At 42.5% G+C, this 19,347-nt stretch overlaps 1 protein-coding gene across 1 annotated transcript in view; it reads left to right on the plus strand.

Annotated features, from left to right (window-relative positions):
* Positions 1-7,301: 7,301 nt before the first annotated feature.
* Positions 7,302-19,347, plus strand: part of PLXDC2 (plexin domain containing 2) — a 408,784-nt gene continuing 396,738 nt past the window's right edge. The window contains exon 1 of the mRNA XM_077809446.1: positions 7,302-7,410. Within this exon, the coding sequence (XP_077665572.1) occupies positions 7,302-7,410 (109 nt within the window). The remainder of the gene's footprint in view (positions 7,411-19,347) is intronic.

Below are 19,347 nucleotides of genomic sequence, written 5' to 3' on the forward strand. Positions count from 1 at the left end.
TCCCAATGCCTGTGGTGCCTTTGCCAGTCTCTTCCCAGTAGCACAGCCCCTGAGTCCCCACAGGATCAAGCCCTTAATATAGTACATGACCAACTGCAATATTCATAAAGCTTGCCCTCAAAAGTTAGATGTTGTTCCCCTGATTCTTTATATAGAAAACCAGCTTTTAACTCAAAGTTTTTGATACAGGCTCATGGATTAAGCATATTTATTTTTTATTTAAATGTTTTAAGAGATTATAATTTTAGTCCTTAGCCCTATTTTGTATTAAATTCAGATTTCATTTTAAACAGGTTTATGTTTAAAAAGAAAAACTTCTTATAATGTAAATAACAACCTGATTTCCTCCCCCGCCCCAAACAAAAAAAAAAAAGGTTTTTTTTTCTCCATCTTGCTGCATTGCTACCACTTAGTTAAGATATGCCGGTATGTTCATTTCACCCAAAAATTTAAAGGAACATTCCTGGAACAGAAACACTTCTAAAAATCAGTGACTACTTTCAAACCAATGCAACCTGAGTTCTTTTTGAAACTCAGTCAACTACTTTCACTCCTAGTTATTATTGACTTTTAATTTTGGTCATTTTTGTTTAATATTTTTATAACTAATCTGAAAAACATGATCTACAAATAACTGTATCTAAAAGACTTCATGGTCAAAAGATTTATAAGATTAGGTCATGGAATAGTTGCACAGTAAGGGCCGCACACTACAGTTCTTGGGTGGAACAACCTTTGCAGACAGGTCAGTCTATGGGCCCTAAAAGCATGGTGTATTTTTTAATTATACTAAGACACCACATCTACAATAGAAGGTATTGTTACTTGTGGTCCACTTATAGTGAGCTAGCACAAGCAGCCAACATTTCCCCAGATCATGACTGTAGGTACAACTTCATTATACATTAAAAAACCCCACTTCTGTTTCTTGGTAAAGAGAGTACAGAGGTAGCTCCCCTCTTGCTGCTGATGCTACAGGTACATACCATTTTCTCCTTTCCTGGATGTAGGAAGAAGAGACACCCCATCCCAACAACATCCTCTCAGAATGACTTCCAGAGTCAACATGGGAGGAGTCCCTCTGGGGGCTATGTGTGTACACACCAAGGAACACAGTCACCTCACCAGCACACTCACACTTTTGTTATGATTTTAAAAAAGGTAGTATACGTGTCAATTCTGGGTAGCTGCATCTGAATTTTCCCTTTACGGTCCAACAAGAGCACCTGCAGGCTTCTCAGCCATCCCCTCTCTCTGGTGGAGACAGGACTCTCTCTTCCCCTGACCTGGGTATTTCCAGGCTGCCCAGGCTCCTGACTGTACGGTGTCGTTCCCCAAAAGACAGACTGTTACAAGTCAACAGCTCTAAATTACCACACAACTCTTGTGAAGCAGGTGCTTTTATTCTTAAAGTAAATGCATTACAGAAAAAAAATAGTGAAACAATACAAGAACCAAAATACATGCTAATAAGCTTACCAGAGATCACCCCATGGCCATGGCTGGTGACTAGTCCTACAGACCGCACACAGGGCTTTTTTTCTGTGGGCACAAGCTAATCATAGCTTCAGCTCAGAATCAGCTCTCCAAGTCTTATGGGGCCTCAGTAGGTCAAAGACCTGCCAACCCTTCTCTCAGGGTTGGGGGCCCCCTTTAGCTCAGAATTCCTGTCCGTTTGTTGAATCAGAAAGAAGGCTCTAATTTGGGTTTTTTTGTTTGCTTGTTTTTGTTTTATAACTTGGGCTATATAATCAAAAATCCTTTCTTTGTCTGTTGATCCCTGGAGAATCAAGTCTGAACCAGTATTTCTGAGCCTTCTGCCAGGTGGCGGTGTAGTTCTGTGGAGGTATTCCAACCAGAGGGAATCTGCCTAATCATGCCCCTGCCCCACAGTTCCAAGAGGGCTGTGGTCCCTCTCACTCATGGAAATACATACAATTCCTTATTCATATGTATTATCTTGCATTTTTAATATACAGAACTCCCAGGATACTTAATTCTATGTAAGCAGTGTCAGGATGAGCTCCACCCTGACATCTGGTGGTGAGGTGTGGCAAGTTGTGGAAAAGAACTTCAGGGGCTGATCTCATTTGCATAGGCACACCCACGCCGCCTAGAATGAGGCCATAGCTGCCCAAATGGTCACTTTGGCTGCTGTAGGATCCCCAGTGTCTCTGTTATTGGGGCAGGAAGAATAAATTGTTATTACCCTGATTATGGGAACTGTGCTTGGAACTGTACTTGGCTTTTTGTTATGATGGAGGGACTCACCATCAGCTAAGTAGCACTTGCTAGGCAAGGATCATGGGTTCCAAAACTCTGTGAATTGAGAGAGGCTGGGGATAAGCATTAATACTTGGTGGCATGGGCCCCTTGGTGAAGGCCTTACATGCTAATTGCACTTCCTCCTCTCTCCACTGTAGAATATCAGAGCTAATTTTGATTTCATTAGAAGTCTAGTTACAGGCTGCTGAGCTCACTTTGGGCTAATAGTGCACCAGCATTGAGGCTCCCCTACTACAAGCTGAATTCACCCAAGAGCTGAACTGACTAAGAGCTGAAATCACTGAGTGTTGTGTTAAGTAGTGGGGGAGCCTGAAGATATATTGTGGACCAGTTTGCCGGACGGCTGGAGTGCCTTGTGGACGGGCTGGTGGAGCAGGGAGCTGCTGGTGGGCCGCGGAGCTGAGTGAAGGAGTTCGTGGGGCGGCTGGCGGAGCGGAGCGAAGGCCTATGGAGCTGTGGGGCGGTCAGCTTCAGATCACGTAAGGTGCCTCTTACCCCCATCCCATCTCCACCCAGGTTGGGAGGTAAAGCTCCGCAGATAAACTTTCGAACTCTGGGGCTGCCCTGACCAGGGACAGAGACTTTTGGGTCGTTGGACTTTTGGGACTTCGGGTGATTTGGGGTTGCTGGACTCAAGAACCAAAGGGAAAGGGGCATGCCCCAATTTGCTTGGGGTGAGTTTTTTTTTTTGCTCATGGGTTGTGTTATGAATCCTGTTGGTGGTGTTTCCCCAACATAATACCACATTGTTTCTCTCTGTTATTAAAAGGCTTTTTGCTACACTCAGACTATGTGCTTGCGAGAGGGGAAGTATTGCCTCTTGGAGGTGCCCAGCGGGGGTGGTATATATTTGTCCCAGGTCACTGGGTGGGGGCTCGAGCCGGTTTGCATTGTATTATTGGAATGGATCCCCTAGATATTGAACCCGGGCCTTGTTGCTGCCAACTCTGATGGGCAGAAGGGTTACATCAACAAGGGCAGCCCAAGATATTGCAGGATTTGTCATATATGTCAAATAATATGAAGGGGAAAAATATGTGGTTAAAGCTCTGCTCTACCAAGATGATGCAAAAGCTGAGAAGGCTGTGGGGTTGAAAGACTCTGATACAAGAAAAAGAAAAAGTGAAACCAGTGTGTGGGCGAGAGAGAGAATTTGAAAGTAGTGAGGCAGTTCCAGACAACAAATGGGTCTCTTCTAGCCTCCTGGGATGATTGATGATACAATCAGGAATGCTGGAGTTAAGTAGGAAGATAAGAATTTAGGACCATATCCTTGTCTGATGTAAATCAGCGCAGCTCCATTGATTTTACTGGAACTACACTGATATAGGCCAGCTGAGGAATGGCTCCTTAGAGACATAGGACAATATGTAAAGGAGGGAGTAAAACAACATTATAGAGATGAAAAATTATCCTGTCCAAAACAAGTTAAATCCATTGAGTCAAAGAACCAACAAGGAAAGGTGCCTTCTCACTATTTTTTATATTTTATTAATATAAATGAATAAATATGCTCTACCTTTGCTATGAATGCCTCTTATCAATGACATATTGCCATTAATCACAATAGTATTATTAACTTTCACCTGATTTTTTTTCCCTGGCACACTATAAGGTTTTACTTGTCTTTTTACACACAAATTATACCAGGACGTGTATCTTGGTTGTCTTTTATAGTGCAGAAGAATAATGTATTTATTTTTCACCTTTGGAGATCTATGTCCTAATTCTAACCCATCAGAGCACAAGTGAAAGTGAATTTGATGCTCTTATTCTAATCCCTATGTATCAACATCAGACAACCACCACTAAAGTGGATTGTTTCAGTTTATGATTGTAAGTTGTCAGAGCTGTGTGGGGAATCTTGTATGATTCCTATGTATAGATTGCTTGTGCTCAAGACAGTATAGTCCCTCACTTTCTTTGAGTACTAGAGTATTTGTGAGGCAAGTATAAGGAATATAAATCTAAAATGATAAATCCAGGTAAATAGTAATATTTAGCACCAAGCTGCAAATGAAGAAAGAAAAATTGGCTTTCACTCATTTTGGCTTCTCTAAAAATGCTTTCAGGCCTTCTTCATACACCATAATCTACAAAGGAGACTTTTTTTATATGAGAAAAGCTGTGTATAAGACATTCAGATCTTTCCTTCACTGGAAGACTCTAGTGTGACTGAAGAATGAGTGAATGTATGCCATCATAACAATGCTGACCAAAAGAGACGACGTTTTTACTCAGACTGCTAAAGGTTCATTGGTTCTTATTTTACTTTTGTTCTCACCTTTTTAATATCAATGCCTGATTAAAACTTACAAGAAAGGATGTCTTTGTTGAAGATTCAATAGCTGCTCCTTCCATGAAAATGTGAGAGCTCACGATTCGCATCTCTAGCACCAGCAAAAGCTGGGAAGACTGGACTTGCATTCCTGGTACTTCTAAGGTTAACGAACAAAACCTAGCAGGTATTCTTTATGTATCATAAAGTTAAAAAAAATCAATTTTTAAAATTTCACCTTTTTAAAGATCATTTTCAAGTGACTTGGCCAAAGTCTGACTGTTTGTGGCAGGACCCAGTTCTCCAGAGGGAATTCCTGACCCCACTGGACTAAATGGGAAAACTACCATTGATTTCAATGGAGCGAAAATGTCACCTTAGTCTTCAATTTAGCACATTCTCTCCTCTTCAGTTTCTCTTTCTATTCAATGACAGCATTACTAAAATTATTTGTTAGCAAATAATATCTGGACTGACTGGTAAATCTTTCTGCTAATCTCCTGCAAATAATAAAGACCCTTAAGAAGGACGAACACAGTGGACCCAAGCATATTTATCTGTGTCAGATATATAGTCTATTTCATAATGAATGACTGTGCAAAGTTCTGCTTATAGGGAAAATATGCATTAAGACATGAGTGTTTTGGCATGTTTTATGCATTAATGTGTCAAGATTAAAGGGTAAAACAATTGTAAGAGAGCCAATACATTTTTAATCTCACAAACAGTGGTATAAATTACATGAAGATAAAATCTCATGGCTGTTTCTTTTAGTGGTTACATATTAATAGTTAATTTATTTTTGAAGCGCAGCAGCCCTATTTAATTATCATGGGTTGAAAGGGTTTGTGGCATATTAAGGTTTCTCCATGAGAATTGCTATAGCAATCGTCTGCTTAACTGGTTAATACAACTGGGTGAGTTGTAGCACAAACTGGTCTCTATTTCATTTGTGTGCCTGAGACAGTTATATGTGCCTTCTGCTAGTTTAACTCGCATGGACCCTTGATCCTTCAAACATTTATGTACGGGATAGGATTATTCAGAGTTCATTAAATTAAGCACGTGGATAAAGCCTTGCAATGTATAAACCGTAGTTCCGATACTGTTTAGTACGGAACATCTATCACAACCATTTACTTTGCATCAAAAGGGGCTGACTTGTCCAGAAAGCATTACTAGTGACACCTCCTCATTAAAAAAGTGTTTCTTGGGATGAAATATTCCATATGCATCTGCTTTGCACAAAGAAAAAAAAAAGCATTTTGAGAGAGGCATTTATAAAAATCAGGATCCCTGTTCCATAGACTTTGTGCGATATTTCCAGTACTCACCAGTGTAAGGGTTAAATGGAAGGGGCTCTGGTTGGCTACAGTGATACTTTCCAGAGCCCTACCGTGACCTTCCCCACTTACACTGGCTGCTGCTCTTTCACCCACCTCCTGGCTATCAAATAGCTCTAGGGAGCAGATTGTCCCTATTCCTTTCCCTTGAACACCGCTTATTCTCCAACCCTCTTTCCCGATCTCCAGCTGATCTAAATGCCAGAAACTGACATAAGCAAAACTCAGGACCAAGCCAGTTTCTCTAACTAATACTCTTCTTTGCACTTTAGATGGCAGCAGCAGGATCATGAAAAACTCACTGAGTTGGGGGGGGGGGGGAACGGTTCAGGGACATTCCTCCCACCAATAACCAAAATGCCTCTTTATCCTCCCGTCTAAGCACAAATCCTTTTTTAATTTGATTCCCTTTCTCCATCCTCCACCAACTCCCCCCCCCCCGCTCCCCCTCCCACATGAACGCTGCCTACGGACACGCTGCTCCTCGCAGAACCCCCCGCTGTGTTTGCTGGGGGCCGGGAGAGCGCTGCCCTCCGGCAATCCGGGCGCCAGGGCGGAGCTGGGCTCGCCCGACGTGGGCTGGGGGCCGCTGGGCGCGGAGCTCCAGCCGCCCCTCCCGAGGAGCAGGGGGTCGGGGGGGCCCCCCTCTCTCTCTCTCTCTCTCTCTCTCTCTCTCTCAGCCCCAGGAAAGTGCAGCAATTGGGCAGGTCGTTTCCGGCAGCCTGGCCCCGAGAAAGGGGCGCGGGGCCGCTCGGGGCCCCCAGCCGGCGGCGCACGCTCCCCACGCAGGGCCAGGCGCCCGCGCCAGCCCCAAACTAGTTCCCCGCGCGGCTGGCCCCGCCAGACACCGGCTTCGCCTGCGGGGCTCCTCGCCGGGACCCCCATCCCGCGCCTTCGCCGGGACTGCGCCGCCCGCTGCCAGGAGCGGGCTCTGCCTTTCTGGCCTGAGCCCACGGGGCTGGAGCAACAAGACGCCCAGCCGGGGGTGGGGGGAGAAACTTATTTTGTTTCCTCCTCCCCTCGAGCCGCGCAGAGCTGGGTCGCTCCCGTGCCGGCGCTGACGGGCCGGGGGGAGGTTTTGCCTTGAACTGCGCGTGGACAGGAGCCACCAGCCCCCCTCCCACTGGGCGGGCAGGGGGGGTCCGGCCAGGCGCCGCCGCAAGGAGGGAGAGTTGGGCGCTTGGCGGCCGGAGCTGGGCTTGTCCTCGCCAGCTGCTGCGTTCTTGGGGCTGCTCCCGCCGGAGGGACCGAGCCAGGCGTCTCCCCGCGGCTGGAGGGGAGCCGATGCGAACCAGAGGCGTCCCGGCCGCGGCTAGCAGTGGGATCTGCAGGACGCTCCCGGGGCCCCCCCGCAGGCGAGCGGCGCAGCGAGCGAGCCCGGCAGGCGCGGGGCGATGGCGAGCCCGAGGCACGGCCACTTAGCGGCTGCAGCGCTCTTCCTTGCCCAGTGCTTGGCAGCCCGCTTCCAGCTCGTGGACGGGGAGGCGGCGCGGCGACCTCAGGGTAAGGGCTGCTGCTGAAGTTCCCTTGGCCGGGCTGCTCTGGAGGTGGGGGGAGCGGCCGCTGGGGGTGGGCGAGGCACCCGGCCAAGCACACGCCGGTCGGCAGCCCCCGACCGTGGCCTCTGATCCCACCCTCCCCCCCCCCGGCGCCAGTGCTGTGTGAGGCCAGCCCCCGCTCAACCCCCCCCACCCGCCCGTTGCTGAACGGCCGAGGAAGATGGTGTCTGCAGTGAGATGCGGCGGGTTGCCCCTTCCCCCTGCGCCCGTGGGAAGCTCGCTGCCTTGTAGCTCATGGAGCTGCGACCTCCCCGCCCCCTCTTCCCGGGTTTATTGTGGGTAAATCGGGAGCCGCTCAGCTGAGGGTCCGGGGGGCGATCTTCCTCACCCGAGTCCCAACTTCTCACTAGGGCGAGCCCCAGGAGTCTCAGTCCCAGCCACGATACTTGGGCGGTGGGAGAGCCGCGCTGCAAAGGCGGAATGGCCTTAAGTAGTCCCCGAACTGGGCTGAACACTCAGGGAGCCTGAGTCTCCGGGGACCTGTGACCCGGCCCCCATCGCCTTTCGGGGAGACCCTGCCTTTGTAAAGCGCAACAATAATTGCCACTTCCCGGCTCTGGCCCTTCGCTCAGCTCTGTATGGCCAGCAGCTTGCAAAAGCGAGCCCCTGTTCTCCCCTGGGCTCAGCGGGTTCCTTGCTGTTACTAAATAGGCTGCTTTCTCCATGTGGTCTCTAGTAATGGGTGTTGCCTTCACTTATGGCCTGATTTTCAGAGGTGCTGAGCAACTGCAGCTCCCTTTGACTTCAGCTGGAGTTGAGGTTGCTCCTTACCTCTCAAAACCAGGTTATAAATGTCCCTGGTAAACTTTACCTCTCCTCTTCAGCACACATTAGTTCAGGTACTGGCAGGTGCTTAGCACCAGCCCTTTCCCTGGCACCATGGGCTGACCACGTTTGCTTGTAACCCTTTTAGGGTCCTCTAGTTCAAAACTTTCCTAGAGACACCTGTTAGTGCATCAGGCCAGCCACATGTAGTGGATTCTCATCAGCTACCCAGTCTTTCCCAAAACGTGGTCCTCTTCCTGGTCATCATATCTCATAGACCTCTGCATGCGTGTAATCCATAGGGGGAACTGCCAGGGAAATCTTGGCATGCTTGGGAAAAGTTGGGTGATGAATCGGGTGGGGTGAACATTTTTTAGCATATTAGGAGGCTAAGAATAACAATTGAAAGCTGCTGTGTTTAACATGATGGGGTAGGTTTGGAAATGCAAGTATTGTATTATCATTAAACATCCATCTTTAGAGACATAAGGACACTTTACTTTCCCTCTCCTGCCACCCAAAAAGTTAACCCCAAACTGGGTCTTGTAGCCCATCTACAAATAGTCTGTAAGAAAACTAACCCCATTTTGCACAGAAGGTTTGATACAAATGTGAAGAGTTGAGTGACTCGAACAGGATAGATGTAGGAGTTTTAAAAACATCCACTTAGGGCTATGCCAGACAAGGAGGGCCTACCACTGAGTTCAGGAATTGCTAAATGACAAGGTAGCCCAGCAGTTGCTGAGGGCTCTTATGTTCAGGGAAAACCCAGAAGGAAGGTTTTAATATACTCCTGTTCAGCATGTATGTGTCCAACCTGGTGCTGCCATTTCTAGGGCTTTGCCTTTAGGAAACATACACTAATATTATTTACAGTAAATCACTAGAGAAAATAAAGGAAAGGGGTGGGGCTCTGAAAAAAAAAAGATGTAAGGCTGTATCTGAGCACGTGAAGTTCATTAATCTTCCACTGTAGGTGTGTTTGTGCAGAAGAAGTGTCAATAATTTCTTGATTAAATACAGTCTATTGATGAAGTGAATGATCAATGTACACTGCTGGTCATTCATTGCTGATTTAGGCTTTAGAGTTGCATTATTTTAATAAAGTCTATCTCAGCACTAAATAGAATGGCATATCATCTGCTCATTAATCTTTTATTGGTTTATTAATGTGGTGTGTCTTAACAGGTTAAGGAAAAATATTTAAGCTTTGAATATGATCTATGGTGTAAAGTACCAAGATGATTATTATACAGGTGAATTTTATTTTTGTGTTTAAGCAAGTGCTGATGAAATAATCTGTAAGAGATAATCTTCTCTCATAACAGTAAAATGGAAATTTTAAATGACAATTTTTGACAGGCAGCTTGTTGTGAGGTTTGTTACCTTTTAAAATCCTGTTTCTGAAAATATGATGTTACTGTCACAAGCATGCTGCTGAAATTCAATAATAGAAACTGAAATTCATTCAGCCTTAATATGTATGGTTCTTTCATTCTTCGATAGAGAAGCACAATAGATTAATAGACTATATTTCTTACAGCAAGTAGAGAGTGCTGTTTTGCAGAACAAGGAGACCTGAATGCAACAAAAAATATATTTTGAAAGTTATTCCATGAATTTTTATATCCATATGTCCAAGAAATACCATTTTGAAAATGAATATCTGTATTCAACTTCAGTTAATGTGGTCTGAAATGTAAAAAGTGCCATTTAGAAGTTTTACTTATACACTAAGGTCAATACCATGCCCCTCAGACACGTTTAAATATAGTCTTCTAAATTTTAAACTGAACCAAAAATCTTTGCAGTAACTGCAAATGCTTAATGGGAGTTTGATTATAGTTTGTGTCTGGGCTGTGCATTATTTACATTCTCAGGAGTAAAATACATTCTTATAATTGAAATGAAATAAAAATAGAAAGGAATGCAAACAATACATGTGGTATAGGTTCCTGAATACCTGGATTAAAGAGAGGATTTTATGGAATGTTATCAAATAAACATCATGATTTCATATAAAACTGACCCACAGTTTGCTGAGCCATGGTTTTGTATAGCTTTTGCCAGAAGTTCAGAACTAGTCCCTTCAAACTTCCTGAGATAATAATCATTTGTCTAGTAGCCTTGAGGTCTGATGTTTAGCAATCAGTAATTTTATAGCAAATGTGTTTGGCTGTAAACAAACAAAAACATTCCTGGTTGTGGAATTAAATTTGAAATATTTGTGCTGCTGATGAATAGGAAGGATCTCCACTAGAGGGCAGAACTGTTGTCCCTTGCAACTTCATCTTTCAGCAGACAGGGTTCTTTTCAAAAGGCTTCAGATCAATTGTCTTATACTATCTTTTTTCTGCATTTGTGTCTGTATAGAGCGTCATTTTGCTGACTAGAAATGCATAGATCAGTGGTCAGGGTTCTTAAATATAAGATTTGGGTATATGTGTGTTTTAAGATAATCACAATGAATATGAAATAAGTTCAGTGAACTGAAAAAAATGTTCTTTTGGAAGTTAGCTGAACAATTAAAGCTTCCGGTTGTCTAAGTCAGGGGTTACTAATTGTTGAAGTATTCCCACAAGAAGCCTGGAAAATGTTACTTTTCTGAAAATACGATCAATCAGAATTAGGAAGCTCTTATTGTAATTTTTATTCCATCAAAGTGTGTTCCAGTGTTTTGGTATAATTTATATTAATTGACAAACAACCATTTCAAAATATTGCTATTTAGAAGGGGATAGAACAATTTTTATTATTAGATTAACCTTTAGCTAATACTCAAACATTCAAACCTGTTGCACTGCTTGAGTTGCTTGTCTGTGTTACTTTTTTCTCATTAGGCCTTAGGAGACTTTGCTGATTAATATTTCATCTTAAATTAGCAAAAGAAACAAAATATTAGGCAGTACATATGTTTGTTAACTTCTGTTTCTTTTGCATTAAAGGTTATACCTTATTTCTTTGAGTTAATGATATTTGTAAATGAAAAATCAAATAGAGAAATGCAGGTGTCCATTACTGATACTTGGGTTTAGCAGTAAAGCCAACACATGTCCTATATAAGTAGCACTTAGAATTCCCTTTAAGGAACTCACCTCTGTTTATTTACATCCTTACTTTTCCTACTTTCTCCCCTTAATTGTATTATCATTTTTTCTAAATGTGTGGTTTGAAATATTGCTGATATACAAAGGTGTTTGTCCCAGATTAGACACACACACTGTCAAGTTGATTTGAGTCTCTAAATTCAGGTTTTATAACATGTTTCTACAAAACCTGCAGTAAGATCAGTAGTTATAGTTCACTGACTTTTTAAAAATTACTCTGAAACCATCTTGTTATCTGTAAACATTCCCTTTCATAATTTGCATCAGACTTGTGACTGGCTCTGAATCTGAAGTTGACTATAGGCACAGTGGAACTGACTATTGTCCCTTGTCCAAGCTGTCAACAAATATAATTAATGATGAAAAGTAAATCAGACTTTTAAAAATTGTCATTTGGGTAATTTAGTTTATTACCACAGGTAAATTAATGTAAAGCAAAACATTAATGGACTGTAGGGGCCATATCCTACAGTTTTGTGAAAACCCTAGGGGACTCATGGAAACTCCATGAGATTCAAAAATTGCAATTTCATTGGAATACTTTGAGGGGAATGGACTTGAGGGACTGTGAAGGAGGTAGCAGATGTAGCCTGTGTATCCGAGGTATCCACTGGAAATGAGAACTGCAATCTCATGGTGAACTAGGTCGTATATAGAACTGCCTGCCACACTTCCCTGAGAAACTGTGCTGTTCTTCCTCTGCACTCTCACAAAGCTTAAAAGGGTGCAGTCTTGGAACTGGAGTTAGTGTTTCCCAAAGTACTATTGAGTCCTGTGCAACTATCTACTGGAAATCCACGACACTCTGAGAGAAACATGCTACACAGAGCATGTCTGAATCAAGCTGGTTTTCTTCAAAAAACAGATAGAAAACTTCTTCAAGGTTGAAACATTTGACTGTGTTTCTGAGAGAAAAGGCCCTCTGGGTTCACCAGACTATCTGATGCCCTGAACAGTTTTGCTGGTCAGGACTGTGAGTACACCTGCAGAAAGAAGACTCCATCACAGTCACAGTGTCAAAACCTCTCGAAGCTGCAATCTGTCAGACTTGGAGCATGATGGCTCCCACTGGTGTTAAACCATGCCCCATGTGTTTCATACATAACAAGCTGACTGTATATCTAAGTGATCTGCAAGAGTGATTTTTAAGGTGAAAATGTTATTAGAGTCACCAGATTGAGAGCAGAGGACAAAAGATACATTGATGGGCCCATGTCGTAAAGCGTAGGTGTTCAGTTTTTCACACAGTTACTTCAAAAACAGAAAAAAGAAAAGGAGTACTTGTGGTACCTTAGAGACTAACAAATTTATTTGAGCATAAGCTTTCATGAGCTACAGCTCACTTCATCGGATGCATGCAGTGGAAAATACAGTGGGGAGATTTTATATACACAGAGAACATGAAACAATGGGTGTTACCATACACACTGTGACAAGAGTGATCAGGTAACGTGAGCTATTACCAGCAGGAGAGCGGCAGCTTTTGTAGTGATAATTAAGGTGGGCCATTTCCAGCAGTTGACGAGAATGTGTGAGGAACAGTGGGGGGTGGGGGGTGGGGTGGGAATAAACATGGGGAAATAGTTTTACTTAGTGTAATGACACATCCACTCCCAGTCTTTATTCAAGCCTAAGTTAATTGTATCCAGTTTGCAAATTAATTCCAATTCAGCAGTCTCTCGTTAGTCTGTTTTTGAAGTTTTTTTGTTGAAGAATTGCCACTTTTAGAGCTGTAATCGAGTGACCAAAGAGATTGAAGTGTTCTCCGACTGGAGTTTGAATGTTATAATTCTTGAGGTCTGATTTGTGTCCATTTATTATTTTACGTAGAGATTGTCCAGTTTGGCCAATGCACATGGCAGAGGGGCATTGCTGGCACATATCACATTGGTAGATGTGCAGGTGAACGAGCCTCTGATAGTGTGGCTGATGTTGTTAGGCCCTGTGATGGTGTCCCGTGAATAGATATGTGGACACAGCTGGCAACGGGCTTTGTTGCAAGGATAGGTTCCTGGGTTAGTGTTTTTGTTGTGTGGTGTGTGGTTGTTGGTGAGTATTTGCTTCAGGCTGGGGGGCTGTCTGTAAGCAAGGACTGGCCTGTCTCCCAAGATCTGTGAGAGTGATGGGTCGTCCTTCAGGATAGGTTGTAGATCCTTGATGATGCGTTGGAGAGGTTCTAGTTGGGGGCTGAAGGTGATGGCTAGTGGCGTTCTGTTATTTTCTTTGTTGGGCCTGTCCTGTAGTGGGTAACTTCTGGGTACTCTTCTGGCTCTGTCAGTCTGTTTCTTCACTTCCGCAGGTGGGTATTGTAGTTGTAAGAATGCTCGATAGAAATCTTGTAGGTGTTTGTCTCTGTCTGAGGGGTTGGAGCAAATGCGGTTGTATCTTAGCGCTTGGCTGTAGACAAAGGATCATGTGGTGTGGTCTGGATGAAAGCTGGAGGCATGTAGGTAAGCATAGAGGTCAGTAGGTTTCCGGTATAGGGTGGTGTTTATGTGACCATCGCTTATTAGCACCATAGTGTCCAGGAAATGGATCTCTTGTGTGGACTGGTCCAGGCTAAGGTTGATGGTGGGATGGAAATTGTTGAAATCATGTTGGAATTCCTCAAGGGCTTTTTTTCCGTGGGTCCAGATGATGAAGATGTCATCAATGTAGTGCAAATAGAGTAGGGGCAGTAGGGGACGAGAGCTGAGGAAGCGTTCTTCTAAGTCAGCCATAAAAATGTTGGCAAACTGTGGGGCCATGCACCCATAGCAGTGCCGCTGATTTGAAGGTATACATTTCCCCCAAATGTGAAATAGTTATGGGTGAGGACAAAGTCACAAAGTTCAGCCACCAGGTTTGCCATGACATTATCGGGGATACTGGTCCAGCAATGCCCCTCTGCCATGTACATTGGTCAAACTGGACAATCTCTACGTAAAATAATAAATGGACACAAATCAGACCTCAAGAATTATAACATTCAAAAACCAGTTGGAGAACACTTCAATCTCTTTGGTCACTTGATTGCAGCTCTAAAAGTGGCAATTCTTCAACAAAAAAACTTCAAAAACAGTCTCTAATGAGAGACTGCTGAATTGAAATTAATTTGCAAACTGGATACAATTAACTTAGGCTTGAATAAAGACTGGGAGTGGATGTGTCATTACACAAAGTAAAACTATTTCCCCATGTTTATTCCCCCCCCCCACTGTTCCTCACACATTCTCGTCAACTGCTGGAAATGGCCCTCCTTGACTATCACTACAAAAGTTTCCCCCCACCCGCCGCTCTCCTGCTTGTAATAGGTCACGTTACCTGATCGCTCTTGTTACAGTGTGTAAGGTAACACCCATTATTTCATGTTCTCTGTGTATATAAAATCTCCCCACTGTATTTTCCACTGCATGAATCCGATGAAGTGAGCTGTAGCTCACGAAAACTTATGCTCAAATAAATTTGATAGCCTCTAAGGTGCCACAAGTACTCCTTTTCTTTTTGCGGATACAGACTAACTCAGCTGCTACTCTGAAACAGTTACTTCAGTCACTCAAGCAAGTGTACACACAAATAGCTAATTCTGTTGCAGATATAATTTTCAAAACTGTATACATGATTAGGCTTATGCATGTGCATTTCGCATGCACAACTGCATGCCTAACTCTTTCAGAATTAGCGCCCTATTAAGATGTTACCCCATCCAAAGGTAAGATATCTTCCTATCTTGAAGGCCACTGACAGACAGTCACCAGCTTAACAAAGTCTTCTTCTAGAGAAATTAGAAATGCAGCTGTGTCTGTCAGTCTTTATGGGTGGAGCAATGATGAACCCTGACTTCAGCTTGGATGATTTAATGATACAACCACAATAAGGTTCTGTTTTCAAAGCCTCACACATCTTCACCCCAAATCTTAACCCCAAATATAATTACCTGCATGTATACACCTAGAAATCATTTAGGTTAATAGAAACTGTTACTAAAATACAGACAGTTGAGAGCAGTCTGTCTTAAAGTAGACCTCTTGCTTTTTCATACTTCCTTTCCCACAGTGGTAAGTTGAATATGATACAAATCAAAATGACTAGGGTAATTTTCATTTGTTTTGGGAGTAATTCCTATCTAATTCTATCTCTGGTTTCCCCCCCACTAATTTAACCTGAAGCCAGAGTTTAAAATAGACTTAAAATAGTACCAGGCTTATCATTGCTCAGTGATGAAATTTAAGTAGGTCATAACAATACTCTAAAACTCAGACAGCTTATAGCAAAACTTCATTTAAAGCAATGTTTGGGGAGAGGAGATGGGGAGGCACAAAGAAGAGGATTTTAGGATGTGAGCAAATAGCATTCCTTCTCATCTAGTACTAACTTGCCAACAGTGTGAGATATCATCAGATCACTGAAGGGCTAATTAGAGATGGGGCTGAGAATGCAGGGGGGAGGCAGTGGAATCTAACTTGTTGTTCCCCAATTGGCAAATGTCAGTATTACCAAACTAGAGCATTACAGAAACAAAAAGGAACTAACATCCACCCATGAGATTTCTTTCCACCCTGAAATGTATGGAGAAGCCACATCAAGTTCATGTTTCTGTCTCTTGGTGCTCTTTATGGTAAACGATCATGAAACATACCAGAAAATGCCCTTAGATACTGTTTGTGAATGCTGTGTGGTTTGTTTAATCATGGAGCACTACCTCACTTAATTTTGTTCTGGCCCTCCTTGATACAGCCCATTTTAGCCTGGCCTCACATATCTTTCCCTCTGCAATCTGCATTCTGCAATCTGCTTCGCTGAGTGTATTTATTAATTCTGGGTTTGAAAGTCACATAGTGACTCTATTGACTAGAACACAAAGATGTGGGAACGTATTCTCTGCTCATAGTGGTCTTATTCCCTTTGATATGATGTTTGTGTTGATTTCAATGGGAGCGGATTAGGTCTCAGCACTGATACAGGAGAGACTATTTTGGATCCCCAAAGCACTTACGCATGCATGTAACTGTAAGTATGCAAAAAGTGCCTTGGCTTTGCTGGATCGGGACCTGTGCTCCTTTGTCAGCAGTATGTATAGTTTTAACCTAAATTTTCTAGCATTTCAGTGACTACGTCCAGAAAAAAGAGCTTTTTAATGTCTAGTTTATTTAGAGTTCCTCCCTCTTGAAATGGCTTTGATTCTCAATTGTTTTAGGGGCTTTGGACTTTTAAAATAAACATTATCGGAGTTCCACTGTGGCCAGTTAATACCTTGTGCTTCGTGAATAGCATTTAGAGACATTTTATTAGAGTGTATGTATTTCATATCTATCACATGTACTGTATCTTCATGCAGTAATTGATCATTGACCTCTACTAAGAAATGCTCACAAGTACCTGCACAATGTGTAACCCTCTCCATTATCCCAACTTTAATAACACTTTAAATATGTGTTCTGTCATAATGAGTAGATGCTGGAATTTCTGTACCTTTTCTTTGTAGGTGTTCCATTGTAATTTAACTTTAGTCAATGGCAACCTATACTAAGGTTCTGTTGTAACTTTTATAGCTTTTACAGTTCCTTCTTTAATCCCGCTAGAGAATAGAGCAAATTCTGTCCGGGTTACACCTATGCAGCTCAACTGACTTCAGAGGGTAGGATTTAGCCCAATGACTTTTCAGTAGCAATTATGTTACTACTGCATCTTATTGTTTTTTCTATTAAATTATTATTTTGGCTCTTGTTTTTGATCAGACTGTGACTTTTGCAAATCCTGAATGGGCAATATCCAATTTGGGTTTGTAATTCTGACTTTCCTTTGTATGAAAGCTCTGGCTGGACTGATTGTAAAAGGCAACCTTCTCTCATTGTAACAGTTAGTAGTATTAGCCAAAATTTTCTAATCTGAGTGCATCAAGTTAATCTTGTAAATCAATGTTCAAGCACCTAAATTTAGTAGCCTGATTTTTGAAGGTGATGAGCACCTCATGTTGATCTCAGAGAGATTTTCATGTGCTCAGCCCCTCTGGCACCACATTTATTTATATGCCTAAATATGTATTTAGAAGCTCAACTTTGAATGCCCAGGATCAAAAATGTTGTCTGAAGCTGCTATTTTCCAACCATTAGAAAGAATTGTGTAAGAGTTTGTTTTCACCCTGATGTTGTTCAAAGTTTTGTCTGCTTTGAAGGTGTCATGATTGTGCCAAATCTATATTTAGATGTTTTTGTTCAAGCTCAAGAGCATGATTACAACTTCCTGTATTTTATTACTATTTTGTTGCCAAGAAATGGAAGGTTGGGGAGAGAGTGGTAATATTTATATAGGGCCTGCATTGCTTTATGCTCTGTTTCCAGAGAGTCAGCAGAGGGAGTGGAAGGCAATGAACAAATCCTGTCCTGAAAACCATACTTGTGTCATATAAAATGTTGAGTTGGAGTCAAAGTCTGTTTTTTGGATTTCTGTGTGGCTCTCTCTGATGTCAGTAGAAGACTTGATGTCTGGAAAATCTGTGCCCCCCCCCCCACCTTGTGGACATACAATGCCAAAGTTGGGCCCTGATGGTGAAATCCAGGGGCTTAGTGTCCAGTCCGACTAGTGAGCTGAGAGGTGGATGTCTCCCTGGAAGTGACAGTGAAGCAGAAGGACTCTTCCCATCATTGTCCACTGCAGAGCTGTTTCATGAAGATCACTTCAGCCCAGTGGATGATGTAGCATTTGCTGTCCTAGTGCATCTTTGTAACAAGGGGAGGACTGGAGGATCAGGGTGGATTTGATTTAAATCACTAGTCAGGAAGTGATTAATCATGTTTTTCTACATAAAAGTGCATTCTTGTTGGTTGTTATAACCTTAATACATATTCTTCACAACTCAGAGATAGACGTAGGTTTCATTTTTAGAAGGTACACATTGTACATTTTTAAACAGATTTATTTTGAAAACTTTTCAGATTAGTTTTACAGCTATATCAGAAAATGAATGATTGTTTGGTTATTTCATTTACCAAAGGTAATTGAAGCAGATATTTATGAAGTCATTGGGAGCTGAACTATCTCCAGTTCAACAGGTTAATCATTAATATTTGGAGGATTTTCTTGCCATCTGTATTAGGAGGAGAACATCACCAGACAGACAGTTAAATTGTTTTATTTAACTAAAACAACAATGTTAGGTATTCTGGATTTTTTTCTTCAACAGCAAACATATAATATTTTAACAAAACAAGCATATGTCCCTCGCTTCTCACATTTATCTCCCAACTTCTCCTTGTCCAGATCTGTTCCACCCCCAACAATCTTCTATTCATTGAACTTTTTGAAACTTTGCACTTTTAGAGAGAGGTAAGGGATTGACTCTGTGTACACAGATTTGCAGAGGGACAATAGAGCTGAGGTCTGTTTTTTCTCACCTCTCTATATTATTTATTTATTTAAAACATTTTTGCTGTTAACAAGCATGTTATCTCTGGAGACACAAATCCACAGTTCTCAAACTGCAAAACTAAGCATCTCTGATGGTATCTTCTAGACTGAGCACTGAGTCCCACTAGAAAGATTAACCTAAATAATCTATGCAGAAGCCTGTTGAGCCCCATAAAATGTGGTCCCTAATCCATGAATTACTGGAACTCATTTACAAAACTTTTCTTAAACATTACATGAATATATTGTCTCATACTATAGAATTAGAATTTATAATCCCTATTCCATGATGAGATAACTTTGAGCTATAGTTTTAATAGGGTTTTTTCCCTCAAAAAGCATTTTATCAAAAAAAATCCAATTGAAATAAAAAAAATCCCGTTCTTTTAAAATCATTAATTTTTATCCACCCTGTGGAGGATATACTTAAAGGTAGCTATCTAGGCCCTGCTCTTCACCCATGGCATGCCACTTCTCTCTATGCACTACCACACACAGATTTCCTGCAGAGTTGGGCTCTGAATTGTACACTTCCTCCTCTTCCCCCAAACACAACATACTTTCCTTGCCTAGAAAACTGCACTAGTTGAATTGCTACAGGTACCTCTGTGACACCCAGGCTG

This window comes from Eretmochelys imbricata, chromosome 2, assembly GCF_965152235.1.
Source record: "Eretmochelys imbricata isolate rEreImb1 chromosome 2, rEreImb1.hap1, whole genome shotgun sequence".
NCBI classification, from domain to species: domain Eukaryota; kingdom Metazoa; phylum Chordata; order Testudines; family Cheloniidae; genus Eretmochelys; species Eretmochelys imbricata.